The sequence below is a fragment of the Berghia stephanieae genome, chromosome 10 (assembly GCF_034508935.2).
Source record: "Berghia stephanieae isolate SIO BIC M18660-M18661 chromosome 10, UCSD_Bste_1.3, whole genome shotgun sequence".
NCBI classification, from domain to species: domain Eukaryota; kingdom Metazoa; phylum Mollusca; class Gastropoda; order Nudibranchia; family Aeolidiidae; genus Berghia; species Berghia stephanieae.
Window position 1 is genome coordinate 34620557 of NC_088369.1, and position 19322 is coordinate 34639878.

Here is a 19322-nt window from a genome sequence, read left to right on the forward strand (position 1 = left end):
TACAACCACCACCACAGCATTATCCCTACCACCACTACTACTACAGCCACCATCACATCATCATCTCTAAGACCACTACTACTACAACCACTACCGCATCATCATCCCTACGACCACTACCACATCATCCCTACCACCACTCCTACTACAACCACCACCACACAATCATCACTGGCACCACTACTACTACAAATAACACCACATCATCCCTAACACCACTACTACTACAACCACTACCGCATCATCAACCCTACTACCACTACTACAACCTCCACCGTATCATCATCCCTACCACCACTACTACTACAATCACCACAACATCATCCCTACCACCACTACTACTACAACTACCACCACATCATCATTCCTTCCACAACTACTACAACCACCACCACACAATCATCCATACGACCACTACTACTACTACAATCACTACCACTGCATCATCCCTATCACCACTACTACTGCAACCACCACATCATCATCCCTACTACAACTGCCAGATTTTGAAATTCCACCGAGTCGTGTCACAAATTGCTCAGTAAATTTTAGTGAAATTCAAATTTATAGGTTATGGTTGCATGGATGGATCATGATCTTCACGATGAAAAATGTCCTCCTTTTTTGTGACCAGTCATTCTCACCCCTGTAAACAATCACTTCAATCAGTGAATGATACATTTACATTTTTTATTTGTCATCTTATTTTTGTGGTCTTCTCCCCCACCCCCTCCCCAGACTTGTTTCTGAGAATTGTTCCAAATCCAGTTGGTCCTTGGTTGTCAAAATTGGAAAAACCAAGTACGACACCGTTGTTTCAAAGATCAAAGGTGGATTTAAAGTGAGTCTATTTTAAATTTTTAAGCATGTGTGTATATATATATATATATGTGTGGGGGAGGGGGGCTGCTTTTGTTTTATTTTATTTTTTTGTTGTTTATATTGTTTGTTTGTTTGTTCTGTGTTTTTTGTGCTTTATTATTTGAGTTTTATAGCAATGTTATGTAAGATTTATATTTTACAATTATTTTAATGGAAAAAAAATTAAGTATAAGATGAATTTTTTTATGATGTGGAATAATAAGATGAGCTATAAATGTCTCAAAGAGGATAAAAATTGCAATTAAGTTCTCTTTATTCATTTATTTATTTATTTATTTATTTATTTATTATTATCATTAATAGTAGTAATAGTGGTAGTATTAGTATTACCATCATTGTCCTACTGATGTAATATAGATCTTGTGGTCTGAAACCAACGAAAAAGGCCACCCACCATTATTATTACTTCCATTTCATATTACAGATGTTGATTGGAGGTGACGAGTTTGAGGTCAAAGGTCAACTGTCTTTTTCTTCTCCTTTGATGGATCTGACGGTAAATGGAGAACCGAGGAAGTTACAGGTCAGCAAGGGACGGTTGTCTGTGTTGGAGGGAAGGGGTGGAAATGGAGTAAATTTGTTGGGGTTTTTTTTTGTTTTTTTTATGATGTCAGTCAATACCAAGCACTGTTCGAACTATTCTGTTCTGTGGTGTATCTAGTTTTTTCAGTCATTGAGTCAAGATAATAATAATACTACAAATCAAGGTAAAACAGTATTAACATAGTGTAAAGACGATAGCTTTGGGCAAGTGGTGAATGATAGTCGCATTCTTTTTATTCTTTGAGGTATGGCATTCATTCTACAATCTTAGTTCTGATTTTTAATTCAAAAATAGTCCTTCAAAGATATACAGAACTAAGTTTAACCAATATTGTGTAATGTAAATGGAGCTGCTTGAAGCTCGAAGAAATGAATGACCATGTGAATATAAGCTTCAATTTAATATACGAAAACAGATAAAATGGACGTTTCAGGTTTCCCCTTTATCAACAAAGCAGGATGAATAAAACTGACGACTATGATGAACAGTTCGACCACACACCCAATTGGCTGTCGCGATAGACACTAACAGGGGCTACAGTTAAATTCTATTGTTCACACCTCTGTGATGAATGGTAGGACCATACACCGGGAAGACTCTTCCGTTAGACTAATTTGCATTTTATTAACCATTGTGGTTGGATGGGAGCATCACCCTTGAATCATATATATACCTATGATGTTCGCATGGGTGTACGATCCGATAGTGATGTCGTTTCTTCTTCTCTTTACTAGCATATCCTGCTTCTTTGGTTTGTGATTGTATTTTTGACAGGGGATATTTTTTTTTCTGTAAATCTTCTGCCTGTTTGTTCTTGGTTATTTATAATTTAGCTTATGATATCTTTAGGTTATGATTTTGATTTACATTTGTACTATTTTTGTTAGATTGCTTGTTTTTTTGTTTCAGCGGTCTCTCATATAACCTCAATTGTGTTGGAAGAGACCTAAAGCAACAAACAAACAAAAAAAAAACCATTGTTTTAAATGATTGAAGACAATGAAAAAATTCTTTTATTGGGACTGTCATTGTCAAATTTCGTCCCAATTAAGCGACTAGGAATTAAAATAAAAAACGGTATGATTTTTTATAAAGAAAATATTCCATTCCCAAGGAATCGTCCCAATCAAGCGCCATCCCCAATAGATAGTATGCAGATGACGTCACTCAGGCCTTTGTTATTGTTTTTGCCATCCGCGTTTGTGAGTTGTTCTCACTAAACTGTATTAACAAGACTATAAAAGTTCATGGTTACACAAAGTTTGTGTGTTGGTCCGTTATACTTCCGGATGGCAATGTTGTGAACTCCTTGGCCAAGCGCATTCTATCTATACCAGCTTGGACTGTATTTATTTATTATATTTTGATATGTAGTTGTTGGGGGTCCCGATACTTGGTAGATCACTCGTTTCACACGCAAAGGGACCAAGATCGATCCCGGGTTTCAGTCGAAATTTTTATCCACCCCCCTCTGTCCACCCAGCAGTAAATAGGTAGCTGGGTCTATTAGATCTGGCAGAAAGTACTTTGCGATAGACTAGCGTCCTATCCAAAGGGTAGCAAATAATTGCAATTGTCCGTTTCATGCTGTAGAAACCGGGATAAACTCCGGCTCCACAGGCCTTATGGCTCCGAGGGACTACCGTACTTTAGATATGTAATTGTGTGTCCTTGGAATTGTTTTCTGGTTTTATGTAAAGCCCAACAATTATTCACTGTGATGTTTTTATTACTCAACAGATCAATGAGAGACAAGGAAGTGGCAATTACAAATTCCGTCTTTTCGGAACAGTGGTAAGTTTTGATGATGTATTTCTATCATGTTTTTTTTTTCCGCATGTAAGGTTTGCTTCACAGTCCTGAGTAATTTCTATAAAGTGAAGTTAGATTTTTATGATCATGCATGTTACTCACGTGGTAATTGTTAACATCTGAATCTGGGTCAGTCTAATATGATGAAAGTTGAAATAAATCGGAATATGGGTAAAGGAGTCTAGATTGAAAATGTGATTGTTAGGGGTTTTTTGGATAATAATTTACTTAGCAAAAAGTTCAAAAATGTTTTCTTGAATTCTACACCTTCAAGGCTCAAATGTAGGTTGTTGTTTGTTTTTTGTTTTTGTTTTGGGGATTATTTTTTTTCAATATTTCAAAACTTTTTTTTTGTTGTAATTATTTTCTTTTGTTATCCAGCTTTATAAATATTTACTCCAGGTTGCACAGTCTCGTGATAGAAATGATTTTTCTATACATTCAATGCTTAATGTATATTGTTAGTGATAATTGAAAGATCAATTATAACAAACATTATTTGTGTTTCAGTACCCAATACAAGTTCTAGACCAATTAGCAGCTGACCTGTCCCAGTATATGCTGGAGAAGAAGAAAATTGATACAAGCGCCATGGTGATGGCACCCATGCCTGGTGTACTCAAGTCTGTGTCCGTCAAAGTAGGGGATATGGTAGGTTTGATTCTCACTGCTGAAAAGTTTTTAGAATCTTAAACTAGAGGTGCCTAAATGAGTTAATAAAATGGAAAGATAACATTTTCGGTGACACACATTTTCTTCTATATTATTATGACAATCTAATATATATATATATATATATATATATATATATATATTTCGTGTTTACTGAAAAAGGCCGAAACGTCGTTTGTTTTGTATTGTTCCCTTAAATATGAGTCACAATTACTCCCTTTATCTTTCATTTAGAATCTTTCTTATGCCATTACTCCTCATGGAGCTTAGGCCGTGTGGACCACATCTTGCCATTGTCCTCTTGTCCGTCATACTCTTTCTAGCTGGTTCCTATTTTCTTTATAGATGCTGTGCGCAGACCAACAACATTGTAACCTTGAAGTGTATGGTCTGGTTAAAACAGTTGAGTGAGAATTACTCATAAACATGGATGGCAAAAAAACAATAACACAGATTTAAGTGACATCAACTTCGTTCTATCTATATCTGTATCAAGGTTACGTTTCTTGGTAAAGTATAATTTATATAAAGTCAACACCACTTGACATAATACTGTTTTTGGGATGTTTGGTAACATTAACAAGAAATTTGATTTGAACTATTTGAACCCTTTTTTAAAAATAGATTGTTACAACCATTTCGTTTTGTGTTTGATTTCATCCTTCCATCCTCCTCGTCTTGTCAGGTTGCCGAGCAACAAGAAGTTTGTATCCTAGAGGCCATGAAGATGCAGAATAGTCTTCAAAGCTCTAAAGTTGGAAAGGTAAGAACTAAAATTAGAATTAGAATTCGACACGACAACAAACCCAAACAATTCACTCACACATTACAATCAGATTTATTGAGGGCTACGTGGACATATTAACCTGTCATCTGCATTTTTTGCCAAATTGGGACCTAAAATTTGCCAAAATTTGCCAAAAAACCCCCCCCCCCCCCCCCGAAATTTGCCAAGAAATTTGCCAAAAAGACCAAAATTTGCCAAAAAATTTGCGGAGGAAAACTAAGCGTTTCAGTAAAAACTAACACGCGATACAGAAAAAAATAATATAAAAGACAATTTATTACATTTAAGGACTTGAGAAATGAAATGACTGTGATAAGCGTTGTTACAAAGATTTTAAAGGATCATTATCCGTAGAGAGTAGCTTCCCTTGGATTGGTCCCAGGCAAAGTTGCAACATTTCTCACTTTTTTTTTCGTTATTTTGTTTTCGCTTCTTTTTTTTCACAAAATTTGCCACGCGATTTGCCAATTTTCCCAAAATTTGCCACGATTTGCCAATTTTGGGAAATTTGTCAAAATTTGCGGATCGCCCTGATATTTGCGCCCGCAAATTGCCATTTGCAGCCGCAAAAAATGCAGATGACAGATTAACAGGTTTGATAACCTAATGCATACCTGACAACCCTTTTGCTTTTGGCGGAGACATTATTCCTATTTCCACTCTTCCTTCCCACTCTTCCGCCATAGTCTCTAAAATTCAGATTTTCAAAAATGATGATAATTGGTAAGAAGAAAATAAAAGTGGGGAAGGGGGGGGGGGGAGTATAAAGGTAATTATTTTTTTTAATGATTGTCAAAAGGGAGCTAAGTAGGAAAATTAACTGCACTCCTTCCCTCCTTCCCCATTCCATAACCTAACACGTCTGATGTAGATTTGACTGCTGACCAGAAGACTGTCTTCATGTGTTAGGTGACAAATGTGGTGGTCATGTTGATACAGAATTATCCATTGTTAAGAAATTCCTATTTTTTGTCTCAAATTCCTATTTTCTGACATTCTGATTCCACTTTTGGAATGTGAAGGGTTGGCGGGTCTACCTAATGCAATTGTAGTTAGGCTTTATTTAACATTGTTGTAATGGACAATATTTTCCATTTGTTTGAGATTATTTCCAGTACATCAATGAGACCATAACAATTTAGTTTATCAGACCTACAAATAAGTTCACATCGATTTAGGCCAATCAGCTGGGAAATTAAGTGAATTGTCGGTCAGACTTAAATCATTTTTGATAATTTGATTTTAAAAATTGATTTTGAGTTAATACTGTTGTTATTAATATTATTGTTATCATAATTATTATTATTATTATTATTAGTATTATTATTATTATTATTAGTATTATTATTATTATTATTAACATCAACCTCATCATTAAAGATGCCATATTTGTTAATGAAGTTTTAGCTCAAATTTCTCAGCATCATGACTATCAATCATTATTTTTCATTGTAAAATGTTCTTTACCTTCTTTTCAGGTGAAAAAAGTGAATTTCAAGACCGGTGACACAATTAACGAAGGAGATGTAATAGTAGAATTAGAATAGGTATATAGTATAGGAATGAAATGTGTGATAGGAGGATATTTTGTAGAAATGTATGATATTATATGATAGGGGAAAAGAGCTAAGATTGATAGGGATTTAGTTTAAATCATCAAATTTTAAAAGACTTGTTGTGTGTCGTCATTTGGAGTTTTATTTATGTTATAAAGACTGCGCCTCCTCATTTTCATTGTATTGGAAATGGAATGATGTAATACCATCCAAAATAAAACAAAGACGGATCTCCCACTTTATGTGAAGTATTGATAATAATGAAGATGAATATCGTAAATTCCGTTTTTAAAACTCAATGTGAGCCTTTCTGTATATTACTCTCCACACAATTTTGCAATTTTGTATTCGTAGATACAATCTCTTGAAATAAAAACTGCAGGTCTGTCATTGTAAGCCCTTTTTACTAGTGGCAAAAATATAATCACAGATTTTAGAATTATCTCTAGTGCCTTGTTGGTGTGAGGCTTCTCTTTTGTGTGCTTGGTGTGAGGCTTCTCTATTGTATGCTGGTTGAGTGGCGTTTGGTGATATTTCATGGTGTAAAATGGTGTAAGTTTGCAAATATTTCAAAATTTTAGAAAACAAAATGGTGTAAATCTGAAAAGATTATTGACTGTTCATAATCTAGGGCCCTGTGAATTAATTGTCAGCTGTTTATAGATTTGTTAACAGGTAAATAATCAACTTACACACACACATACACAGTGACACACAGAGATTAATAGAGAAAGTCAGTTTTTACATTTATTTTGATATTAGATTGTCACTGTTTCAACAGTCAATTTTGCAATAAGAGTGATATTATATCATCATGTATATTTTTTAAAGTCCAAGTGTCTTACCATTGGAAATTAGCTCAGTTTTCTCTGGCACTTGGCAGGCCATTTTTTTCTTCCATTTCATTTAGAATAAATTGCAGGTTAGAAAGCTATTTTCACCTCATGTCATTTCTTATAACTGCCTCCTTGAACTCATTGACACCTCATCCAAGTGGAATGAACGTATGTTAAGTTATTTTTGAGAGGGTTTATACTGATAAAACAGTACAAAAGGGATTTTTAAATTGCATTGTCCACAACTAAAATTAGCCAGTTGATTGCTCCACTCTGGTATGACGCGTATTCAAATATTTGGCCAGAAAACTCATCCTTCAAATATCGATCGATTTAAATGACCCTCATCTTCGAAAAAACAATTCTCAAACCTGGGACCTCTTGAGGTCATATAAATCAATCGATATGTGAAAGACACGTTTTCTGGTCTTCAAAGTATGGCTGGTGACTGTTTAATTCATAAATGAGCTCTGACTCCTTGACAAACACGCAGCAGCAAACAAAGTGATGGCTATATTTTTGTATTGTTCTTGTGATAGTGTCTCTATTTTGCTTATGCAAATTAGGCAAATGACTTAGTGGTTTCATCATTAATTAATTTATCCACCCAGAAACTATTGACTTATTGCTTGGTACTTATCGGCTTGTTATAAGAGGGAGTAAATGGTAGCTGTGCATAGTGCGTAACAGGATTCATGTTACTGTTCCAATAAATATCATGTTAACACGAAATGAATATGTTTATGTTGTGTATAAAGGAAGAGAGAGTGTGTGTGTGTGTGTAATAGAGAGAATAAAGTAGGAGTAAAATATCTGTTCAATGGTATAGTTGTCATAAAACGTTATAACAAGTGTAACTAAATAACAAATTGCCATATCTATGGACAATAAAGATCTATTATTATTATTAAAGTATGAGGGCTTATTCACATTGGTAGTGTTCATGAACTGTTTTCATCATTCAGTATTGAACCTTCCTTTTTTTTTTCCCATGTAACCTGATGAATTTTGATAGTGAAATTAATATCACATCTGTCCGCTCCATTTAATACCAGTTTAAGATATAAAAACTTAAAAAGACTTAAAACAATCCTGACAAATATCCTCAAATCCACCTCAGATACATATACTATTTCCTATGATATCTGCAAATATTATAGCTTATAAATATGTTGTAAATATCCTGTTATCTAGAAGAGACTGCTTTTTGATTTTGTTGGGGTTTTTTTTTTTTTACTTATGTTTGAGGTTTGATTCCAATTTTCCGAACTATATCATTCAATTGTTTTCATTTATATATATATATATATATATATATATATATATATATATATATATATATATATATATATATATATATATATATATATATATATATATATATATATAAATTTTGTTGTTCGACGCTTGAAGAGTTTAATATTTAGGCAATTCATGCTTGAGATTTTTTACCCACTTCTGTGAAGAATCTTAGCATTCAATCGACCCAACTATGAGGAATATTTGTGATGTAGTGTTAACACGTCTGGCAGGTCTGAGCTACCATCCCCAGTAGAGACGAAGCATATTTTTGGGGATTATTTTTGCTTGTATTTTTTTCTGCTTTATCTGCACTGTTTTATTTTTCTATACACCTATTCAGAGATATGTTATAGCGAGTTGTAAATTATTATGTTGCATGAACACCCCCCGTGTTACAGATAAAACTTTAGTTTTAACAGTAAGCTAGTATTTGTGATGAGTGGTGAAAGTTGACTCGTTTTAATCTTAGGCATTTTGCATTTTGATGGACGATGTTGTCTCAATTTGATTCAGGATCAAGGAGAGATCAATCATACCTGATTGAAGATGTATAGTAAAGCTGTGATTTTTTTTTGAAATTATTTGTTTCATGTGTTAACATCGATGTAAATGTGATAATGTTATTAGTGCCATTTTATTGATTTTTTTTTTTTAGTTTTGGGTTGTTATTTTGTTGGGTTTTTTTTTAAATGGATTTGTAAAGATTTTAATGTTGCTTTACGATATAAATATTGTAGGTATTCCACATTATGTGGATGACCAAGAAAAAGGGACTATCCAAATTCTTTTTTTTTTTTTACACAAAAATTATCATGGGAACAGGATGGCTGTACACCATAACTTGGATTGGTGAGATAGGGGGGGGGGGGAGTGAGTGCGTTAGCATCCCCATTTCAGGCGCTCTTGTTTTGTTTTTTTCCCTTGAGAAAGGTTAGTCCCCTTTGGAAAATATGGGGGATGCTGTAGGTATCAGCTGTTTTGTTTAATAGATTATATTAAAATTCTAGATGGAGAGAAAGTGAGTAAATGTGACTCATATAAGGGAACACGTCTTTGGCCTTCTTCAAGTAAACACGAAATATGTTATTTGTATTAGATTGTCATAATAGTTAAAAACATTGTAGGTAAAAATGTGTGTGTGTTTGCGTGAAAGGGAAGAGAGAGAAAGAGAAAGATTGATGGAGAGATCAAAACTATATAAATCAAGCATAAGATAGGAGGGGGAGGGGGCTATTATTGTTATCGCCGTCTACTATTCTTCAATAACACCTCCCCCACCCTCGCGTCTCTATGCTTGATTTATATAGTTTTGAGATCTTCTCTCTCTCTTCCCTTGCACACACACATATTTTTACCTATAATGTTTTAAACTATTACTATTATGACAATCTAATACAAATAACATATTTCGTGTTTACTTGAAGAAGGCTGAAACGTCGTTTGTTTTGTGTTGTTTCCTTATATATGAGTCACATTTACTCACTTTATCTTTCTTTCCATCTTATTGGCTCTTTTAGGCACCTCTAATTTTTGTTTTTAAAATTCTAGGCATGACCAAAATATATTATCGTGGAAGGACTGATTTTTTTCATTATTTTATAATTATTATTGTAACCAACTTTATTTTTATTTTAATTTTATTTTGGTAAAATTCTCTACCATTGTATGAGTTGCATGGCTGTACGGAGACAACGAGTATTGCAACATTATCAAAAGAATAAATGGCTTCCAAATCCATCTCTTCACAAGCTAGGAATATTTTGTATGTCTTTAAATGAAAACAACTGTTGTAACTGTAGTATTGTTGTAGATTTTGCCAAAGGTTATGACTGATACTGATATGATTACGTATCTAGATTGTTGGTGGCAACTTGGCTATGTGCCAAAATATTATTTTTATGATGTGTGCAAGTGTCATATAAATGTTAGAGGGAGCTGTCATATCTTCTATTATTGTTATTATGTCACCTAATCTCTATTCAATACATTTGTAACTTTGAAGTGAACCATAATATATTAATAATCAGTTATTTAATATATGAATTTTAATGTGAAAAAAGTGAATATAAAATCATGCAAAATTGATTAAGATAGTCCTATAAAGTCTTCACCTGATTACATAGATAGTAGAAATAGAGAAGAAACGAACTGTGTAAAAAATTGTAATTGCCCTTATCAAAAATCGTTTCTTATCCATTGTCAATGTAGATTTGTTAAATAAAGACTGGGCAGATTATTACAGTATTATTATTATTATTATTATCTGGTTTTAAAAAACTGGGAACTTGTTTGTTGAATCACATGTGGTCAAGATAAAAGTAGTTCTGTAAAGATTTACATATAGTGTTGCTTTTTTCTGGGGGGTATTTGTTTTTCTCGTGGTTTTCGATAGCCATTAAGAATAACCCCTGTATTTCAAATACTTACATTAAGAGCAGGAAGCATCCTGCTTCTGGGCAATAAGCTGATCAGTGAAATGAAGTCACGTCTTGTTAAAAGTCCTAAATAATTTTTTTTTCATTTTCAGCAAAAGAAAAAAAAAATAAATGTGCCCGAAACATCTAGGCTTTGCAGGAGAGTGTTAGCTACAAAAGGAGGGAAGAGAAAACCAAAAAAAAAAAATGCTTGGTGTCAATATGTAATAATATCAGTCAAGTATATTTTTGAAGAGTACCTGTTAAGCATGTTATGTTAGCAGTCTAACCCTGTTGAAGTTTTCACCATTCCTTTGACCATAGGGATTCGTGCTTATCACTTTCTAAATTCAACACTGTAAAGCATTTTGAACGCACATTTAGTGAATATTCCATTAAATATGTAAAAGATTTCATTCTAAATGGACGATTTTCCTTGTTTTGAATATTTTGAACCATTGCAATGAAAAGGATTTTGTAACATGAACATGATAAATCATGTTTAAAATTATTCATCTCTTTGCGCGGAAACTATAAATTTTCTGAGTCTATAATTCATCAAGTCCAGTTAAAGTTAACTTTGGATCGGAGTGTAATAATAACTGTGCTGGAATCTATAGAGACAGACAGTAGGAGGGGGTATAGTTTAAAAAATAAATCACTTTCGTGTGTAGTGTGTAAGTATCTTGATGTGGTTTTGTTGTTTTGGTTTTATTTTTGATAATTTAATGATACATAATTTTGTCATTCCATTGATGTACTTATAAATGGTAAAATCCTATAAGTCGCTGACAAAATGCATTTTTTTTTTTGTGTTTACAATGGAAGCATGAGATTTATAATATACTCTTACAGTTAATAAAAAAAAAATAATCTTTATATTCATGATTGTTCCAAGTTTTGTAATCTACAAATTTTGCTGTTTTCATCAACTTCTCCGATTTGGTTACCATGTACTTTCTGAATGGTTCTTCAAAAAAAAAAAAATTGAGCTTTATATAGCGCAATATCCACTAAATGTGCTCAAAGCGCTTTACAGGAGGTCCCTGGTCAACAGCAACATTTAACATGTAGGACGGGACATGCTGCCTGTTAGGCGATATTACAATTTTTCGGACAAAGACACCGCTGTTAACGGCCAGGTACTCATTTTACACCCGAGTACGGTGAGAGAATGTCAGTAAAGAGACTTTTCCAAGGACTCAACTATGCGCCAAGCGTGAGGCTCAAACCCAGGACCTTCCCATCCTAAAGTGAATGTCATACCACTAGACCACATAGCCGCACAACTTCCCTGTACTGTCAATTTGGCCATTTACTCTACAACAACCATGCAGTATCTTTTTTCCACCTCTACATAATGACAAGTGTCCCATTGGGTGGCGTGCCTGACCTCCCATAGTGGGCAGGAAGTAAGGCACTTACTGTGTCTTCTACCCCCCTATAGCTGTTTTCCAATTTGCCTTCTGTCTTTGTCTTAGAATGAGATTACATACTTGGTTTTGTCCTGGGGCTGGCCAGTCCTTGTCTGGGAGCGAAACAGCCAAATGTATAGTTATTGTTTTGGGAGATTATATTCTTTTTCTTGTAAATCTTCTCTCTTGTTATGATTATAATTAAGCATTTGAGTGTATTCCGCTTAGTGGGATCCTGTAATCTTATCTAGATGAGACATTTAGGTGATCTCAAACTATGTACATTGATGGTATGCTCTTGGAATCTACACCTCCTATCCCCTATTTGTACTATTCCCCTTTGTCTTACTTTTTTACGAAAAAAAAAAAGTGGAGAATGGTTCAAATGCATACCAGATGTAGATTCCGAGAAAACATAATCTTGTACCTGGTTTGAGATCACCTAAAAGTCTCATCCAAACAGAAGGACAGTTCCCTACTAAAAGGAATACACTAAAATGCTTACCAAACGATCATTTACAAGAAAGAAAAAAAACCTATGACTATAACCGTTTCACTCCCAGCCAAGGACTGCTTCCAGGTAATCTCATTTTAAGTTTAAGACAAAGCCAAGAGCAAGTTGGAACAGTTACCAAAGGTTGTTTGTTTTTGTATTTAAGGCGCTTGCAACACATTTAGGTTATATCAGCGCCAGTAAAAAGGAAAAAATTGGGATAGTAAAAAGTTCTAGAATTACAATTAAAGAACCCAAGAAAAAGTAAGACATAGGGGAACTGGGAAAAAATAGGGATCAGATGTAGATTCCAAGAGCATACTACCCACGTACTTAGTTTGAGATCACCTATGTCTCATCCGGACACAAGCACAAAATCCAACAAAGAAGAATACACTCAAATGCTTACATTATACCTTGAAAATAATATAATAATACATAACAGAGAGATGATTTACAAGGAAAAAAATAACATCTCCCAAAACAATACCTATGCATTTGACTGTTTCCCTCTCAGAAAGGCCAACCGGCCGGGGCCAGGAACTAAGTAATCTCGTTCCAAGACAAAGACAGAAAGCAAGTTGGAAAACAGATATAGGGGGATAGAAGACACAGTAATTAACTCCCTGCCTGCCCACTATGGGAGGTCAAAAATGGGATTAAAAGTTCTATAATCACAATCCCCACTAAGAGAAATACATTCAAATGTTTACAAATCATATAATACGAAACAGAATATAATACAGTTCATAACAGAGAGATGATTTACAAGGAAAAAAATATCTCCCAAAACTAACTGTACATTTGACTTTTCCCTCTCTCAGCCAAGGACTACGGCCAGGGTCAGGACAAAACATCTCATTCCAAGACAAAGACAGAAAGCAATTGGAAAACAGATACATGGGGATAGAAGACACGAGTACCTCCCTCCCGGCGACACATTTTCGGTCATTTCAGCACCAGTAAAAATGGGATAGTCAAAAAAGTGATAGATTTACAATTGAAAATACACAAGAAAAAGTAAGACAAAGGGGAAGGATCCAAATAGGGAACAGATGTAGATTCCAAGAGCACACTATCACTATCAGTGTACTTAGTTTGGGATCGCGTAAAAGTCTCATTCTAGACATGCACAGATCCCCACTAAAGGAACACACTCAAATGTTTACAAATCATATATATATGTAATATAAAAAATAATACGGTGTATAACCAGATAAATGATTTACAAGACCAAAAAAAATTTCCCAAAACTCTTAACTATACATTTGACTGTTTCCCTCCCAGCCAGGGCATCTGGCCAGAGCTAGGACAAAAACAAGTAATCTCATTCCAAAACAAAGATAGAAAGCATGTTGGAAAACAGATAAAGGAGGGTAGAAGATACAGAAAGAACCTCCCTGCCCTCTATGGGAGGTCAGGAACCACCCAGCCAACCCACTATGGGAGATAAAAATGACAAGTAAAAAGATAAAAGACAGGGAATTATAAGACAGTGAGATTTTACCAGTGCACACCTGTCACAAGCAACAAACTTGTTTTATTATTTTTTTAAATTTTAAGCTGTTAAAATTCACTTTTTAACATAGATGCATAAAATCTGCATTTTAAAAAAAAATGTTTTGTGAGAAATAAATTCAAATAAGAAAAAAAAAAAATTCCAAGACGCAATTTTGTCAAATGTTTTCAAAAGGGTGTATGTAATGACTGACATTAAACTTTATTATGGAATAATAAGCAAGCTGTATATATTTAATGCTTTAATTTGCTCATCTTAACTTTTTCTGAAAAAATCTGAATGTCAAATTTATCCTCCAAAATCTTTCTCATACGGTACTGATTCTATTTGTATTCATGACAGGTCTGGTTGGTAATAAAGCCAAAATATAACAACCACTGACTAAAATCACAAAAAAACTCTTGAGTTCAATATATTTAAATCATAATTTATTGCATCTTACATGGAAATTAACCAGAAACTCTGTGCCTCAAAAAGTACTCAACCCAACACCCGAAAAGAGATGTGTGTTACCTGAACCATAAATCATTGTCTGTATACAGGGATACAACAGACCATCCAAGTTAAAGCATTGATATTGGCATATAATATCATTTAACTTATCAATTCATAATAGATCGTCTTTCTCTCAACAATAACTCCCCATTCCAATTTTCAGTTTAGCGATATTCAAATCCACTAAACAAGAGATTAAAATAGATGTTGGATAACAACTATCCCTAAAAATTTCATTTTAAAATGAAATGACCATCACCTTTATAACTGCGTCTTCCCTATATTTTTTATAATTGTTTTTATTTTCGAACTAAGTAGATGAAATAATTCATAAACAAAAATTAAATACTCTACCCAGGAATTGTTCACTCTTTTTCCTTGTAAATGAAAACTCAACAAACTGAGACATTATGAAAGGTTACTTCAAAATCTTTGTTTTGTGGGGGTTTTTTTTTTTCAAAATCTGACTGAAAACATCTTGTAACATGCAAGGAGTACCCTTACAGAATCAAAAGACGTATTCTATATTAGAATTTTACTTCTCTCTAAAACTCCTTTAAAGAATCAAACTCAACTGGTGACTTTAACCTTGACGATTGAATGACCAAGGAATGACGCAAAAAAATTTACAATTAAATTAACATCAGCAATATTGATATAACATTATATTAAGTCATCTTGTATAATTTCATAACATAACAATAAAAGTTTTGTGAAGATCACAACACCCAGTGTGTTGGCGCATGCAATTGTCTTATATCAAGTAAATCACTACACACCTCTGACAACACTCATTTCACATGCATCACTTGCTTACACTTCAATCAACCAATTAACATTCTAATCATCAAGCACTCATACACATTCAGGTCAGCCATACAATAGTCAATAAAACTTTTGTGTAGCAGTTCTTTTGGGATTGGACCAGATAAAAGTTGTCAAAGTCGTCATTTTTAGCATTTCCAGAGGTATATATCATATGTCCGTCGTCGTCATCAAGAATCTCATTATGCCATTCTGATGCTTTGGATGATCTGGATGACAGCTGGAGAGGAAGAAAATCATCAAAATCAAATAAAGTGTAATACATCATTGCCATTGTGGCAGTAAAGATGATATTTTAGTTTAACTCACTCAATCCTAGAGATTTTTGCTACTTTTCAAAATTGGAAAAAATGTATTAAAAATGAGCATGTACATAGATTGTTTTATTCAATTACCACTAACATGTAAAAACTAAAAATATTAGCTTTGATACTATGCCTATAATTTGTTTCAGAAAAATGTAATCAATAGGCATGGGGTAAAGTAACCCAGGTAAACTACGGATATAGTCGGTGTTAGGGTTGAGTGAGTTAAGAGTTGGGACAAAGTTTACCTTTCCCGACTTTTTAATCAATGTTTTGGTTTAAGGGTAATGACTAAAAATGAGATGGAAATTAGGTATATTGGTCAACATATGACTACTTTTTAAGATATCTGTAATTACTGAATTTCCATATCAACAGAGCAAAGAGAAAACAACCTTCGAATTCGAATTGTGCAAACACAATTTATAGGGGTCCTGGTAACAATGAGAGTGCTTACTTCATAGCAAAGGGTAAGACATTAATCCCAAAAGCATTAGATTTTTTAAAATTATCTCCTCGAATAAGCGGCAGTGATTGGGTGACCAAGTCTGTCTGCTAGACCATTCAAAAGTGCTTTGTGATAACAAAGGATGGCAAGAAAACGCAATTCATGGGCCTTATGGCTCTGAAATACTACTACAATTTTATGGGCTGAGGGTATTAAAGATTCAGTCCATCACATCAAGGACATGAAGATCTCTCCTTTTCAACAATTTTATTATTCACAAAGACATGAAAATTCTCATACCATGATGCAATCTGCAGAGAAATGTCATCACATGACCCAATTTAAGTGATTTTCTACTATAACACACTTTTGAGCTCAATATTGAAGTATTTTATGATTATGAGACAAGTGGTTGATTAATGCCATTGGTGAAAAAAAAGTCTTAACTGGAAGAGATTTCACAACTATTGACTCTATTCTAATTTAAAAGCAGTGCCTCATTTCAGAATTAATGCCATTGGTGAAAAAAAAGTCTTAACTGGAAGAGATTTCACAACTATTGACTCTATTCTAATTTAAAAGCAGCGCCTCATTTCAGAATAAGTAGTAATAAGACTGTATGGGGGACAAAAAGATTGCTCTCTTAGTGGAAGGGATGTAACTATGCTCCTTGATCTGATTGTGGACAGTCCCGAGTCATTATTCAGTAAACAATGTAGTGATTGCTAAACTAAGCAAACTTAACACTTATAACACTTGTTTGTTATGTGTTTAGGTAAAATATTGTCCTACCCCCCTGATCAATCACACTAACATAACAGCTTTGTGGACATAACCTTAAACATTTATAGTCTGGTTGCAAAAAAACAGTCAGAACTTATCGCCTAACTGAACAATAACAATGAGCAGATAGAGGTCAAGTTCATTCATTCTACTATTTATTAAATAACCAGCTATGTTTGTCCGAGTGGGCTTAAGGGTGGGTCACATATCGTCTCAAATACCTACTGACTGATGCCACTATGAAAACACCATTATTATTTATTTTAGTGACTAAATCTGTGAACAAGTTCATTATTCAAGCTCGCAAATCAAATTTCCACAAATGAATAACATCATGGAAAGTGAGATGTTTTAAGGACAAGAGAAGGAGAGAGAGGAAAGTATTGCAACGTGATTGGAGCCTACATACACACACACATTCCTGATTGGCCGGCTGAACATATAATATGGGGACATTTAAAATTCATCAGTACTTGCCCAGCTGATATCTTTCAAATCATTTTGTTTCTCTTTAAAAATAGTTGTGTCAACAAATTGTTAATGAAAAGTAGAGGAAGATTTCATAACATTTGGTCGGATAGTTTCAAACACAAGGCACAAGGTAGCAACCATTTTACTGATTTTAAATTGATTCCTCTTCTAAATTCTTACCTGATCCACAAACGACAAACAAGAACAATGCCATCAATGCAGGGCCCACTGGGTATTTGTTTTCTGTGTTTCTCTGAAAAGAAAAAAAAAAGAAAATTGGATTGTTCTGTTTTGTTTGCTTGTTTTTTTTTGTTTTTTGTTTTTTGTTTTTTTTTTTTGGGGGGGGGGGGGGGTATTTATTGATCTAGATTTTTTTTCTTGCTACATCGCAAATAGTATAAACAATCTGTAGCAGTAATAAGGTAACAAACATCTGCTTTTTGTTCTTTCCCCTTTAACTATGTAATAATCAATAATCCACCCTCAGTAAACCCAAGAACTTGACATAATCACTGACACTGACACTTTTGCGTCTTTCTTCTTCAAAATCCTTTTCTGGAGGAAATAAAATCATTTGAAAAAATTTCTACATTCACTTTCACTAGACAAAGGTCATTGCGAAACACATGAGTAAAAATAATCTGAAGCAGACAAATCAGCTGAGAAAATTGGTTGCCCTGATTCTGGGACAATAAAAAACCTGTCCATTCTTCTCTATATGAATGGTAATGATAAAGTTAAAGATTTCGTATAAACTTTTATCTAGAAAATTTCAATGTTAAACATAGTTTAAATACACAAAACGAACAAAATTCTGAATGGGATTTTTAACAATAAAATGTCCTTTTTCAAACATAAATTATAATCTGACGCAGACGTGAAAATCTTGAAAATTGGTTCGTATTTTTTTGAAGGGACCTTCTTTGGGCTGGCACTGGCAATACGCCTCTCCTCCTTGAAAAGGGAAATTGGAGAAGACCAAACAAATTTAAAATCTGCTTTTTAAAAGGGACCATAATGTGAATAATTTGTCAATTTCAACAAGTGCAATTCAATTCCAAAGAAGTAAGTTAAGTAAGATCAGATATATTTAGCTTTTGTTGTGCTCCAAGTCCCGAGTCAACTGGGATCAGCCCACAACGACACGTCACTGAATTACTGTGTAAGAACAATATGGTATAAAACTGAACTGACAAACTTACCAAAGTTTTGGGAACGTTTCCTCTTGTTGTTATTTTTGTGTTGTGTTTTTCGTTAGCAACCTTCATTCTCTGTTTGCCTGCCATTTTCTATATTATTCTTTACGTTAATTCCAGGGATACAAAGAAAAGTTAGTCTGCTGTTTAGCTCAGTTGTTTCGACACTCCGAGACAGGAAAAGAAAAGGATTGTTTCGGAAGTGTGATGGAAAAAGGACACTTTTGATGAATGTGTTCATGCGCTTTATTGAATACAATAATACTGTGAAATTTTATTCTTTGAATAGGTAAAGAATTATTATATCATAGTTTGATTAAGGTTAATTATTTTTTTGAAATAAAAATGTCATTTAAACCATAAAAACATATGAGTAAACTAACGAACTATTTTGTATTCCATCGTCCTCTTGAGAGGTCAGAGTTCAAAGTTAACGTAAAACGTGTCGTGTTTACAAACTGCATACTATTACGTCTTAGAAATTCGATATATTTATTGTTATATTGTAGACTTTTTTATATTATCCTATATAGGCCTACGTATAATAGATAATAATAATTAACAGAT

General features: G+C 33.8%; 2 protein-coding genes across 2 annotated transcripts in view; one reads left to right on the forward strand and one right to left on the reverse strand.

The window, feature by feature from the left end:
- LOC144981026 (propionyl-CoA carboxylase alpha chain, mitochondrial-like) overlaps positions 1-7699 on the forward strand; it is a 40269-nt gene extending 32570 nt beyond the window's left edge. The window contains exons 17-22 of the mRNA XM_078929100.1: positions 739-841; positions 1307-1405; positions 3167-3220; positions 3749-3889; positions 4596-4673; positions 6176-7699. Of these exons, the coding sequence (XP_078785226.1) occupies positions 739-841; positions 1307-1405; positions 3167-3220; positions 3749-3889; positions 4596-4673; positions 6176-6244 (544 nt within the window). The 3' untranslated portion in view covers positions 6245-7699. The remainder of the gene's footprint in view (positions 1-738; positions 842-1306; positions 1406-3166; positions 3221-3748; positions 3890-4595; positions 4674-6175) is intronic.
- A 6939-nt stretch (positions 7700-14638) lies between these two features.
- On the reverse strand, positions 14639-18948 carry LOC144981027 (stress-associated endoplasmic reticulum protein 2-like). The gene is made up of 3 exons (XM_078929101.1): positions 18762-18948; positions 17740-17812; positions 14639-15772 (listed from the first exon to the last, which is right to left on the reverse strand). Exons 1-3 carry the CDS (start codon positions 18843-18845, stop codon positions 15735-15737), a joined length of 195 nt encoding a protein of 64 aa, XP_078785227.1. The 5' UTR covers positions 18846-18948; the 3' UTR covers positions 14639-15734.
- Positions 18949-19322: the final 374 nt, after the last annotated feature.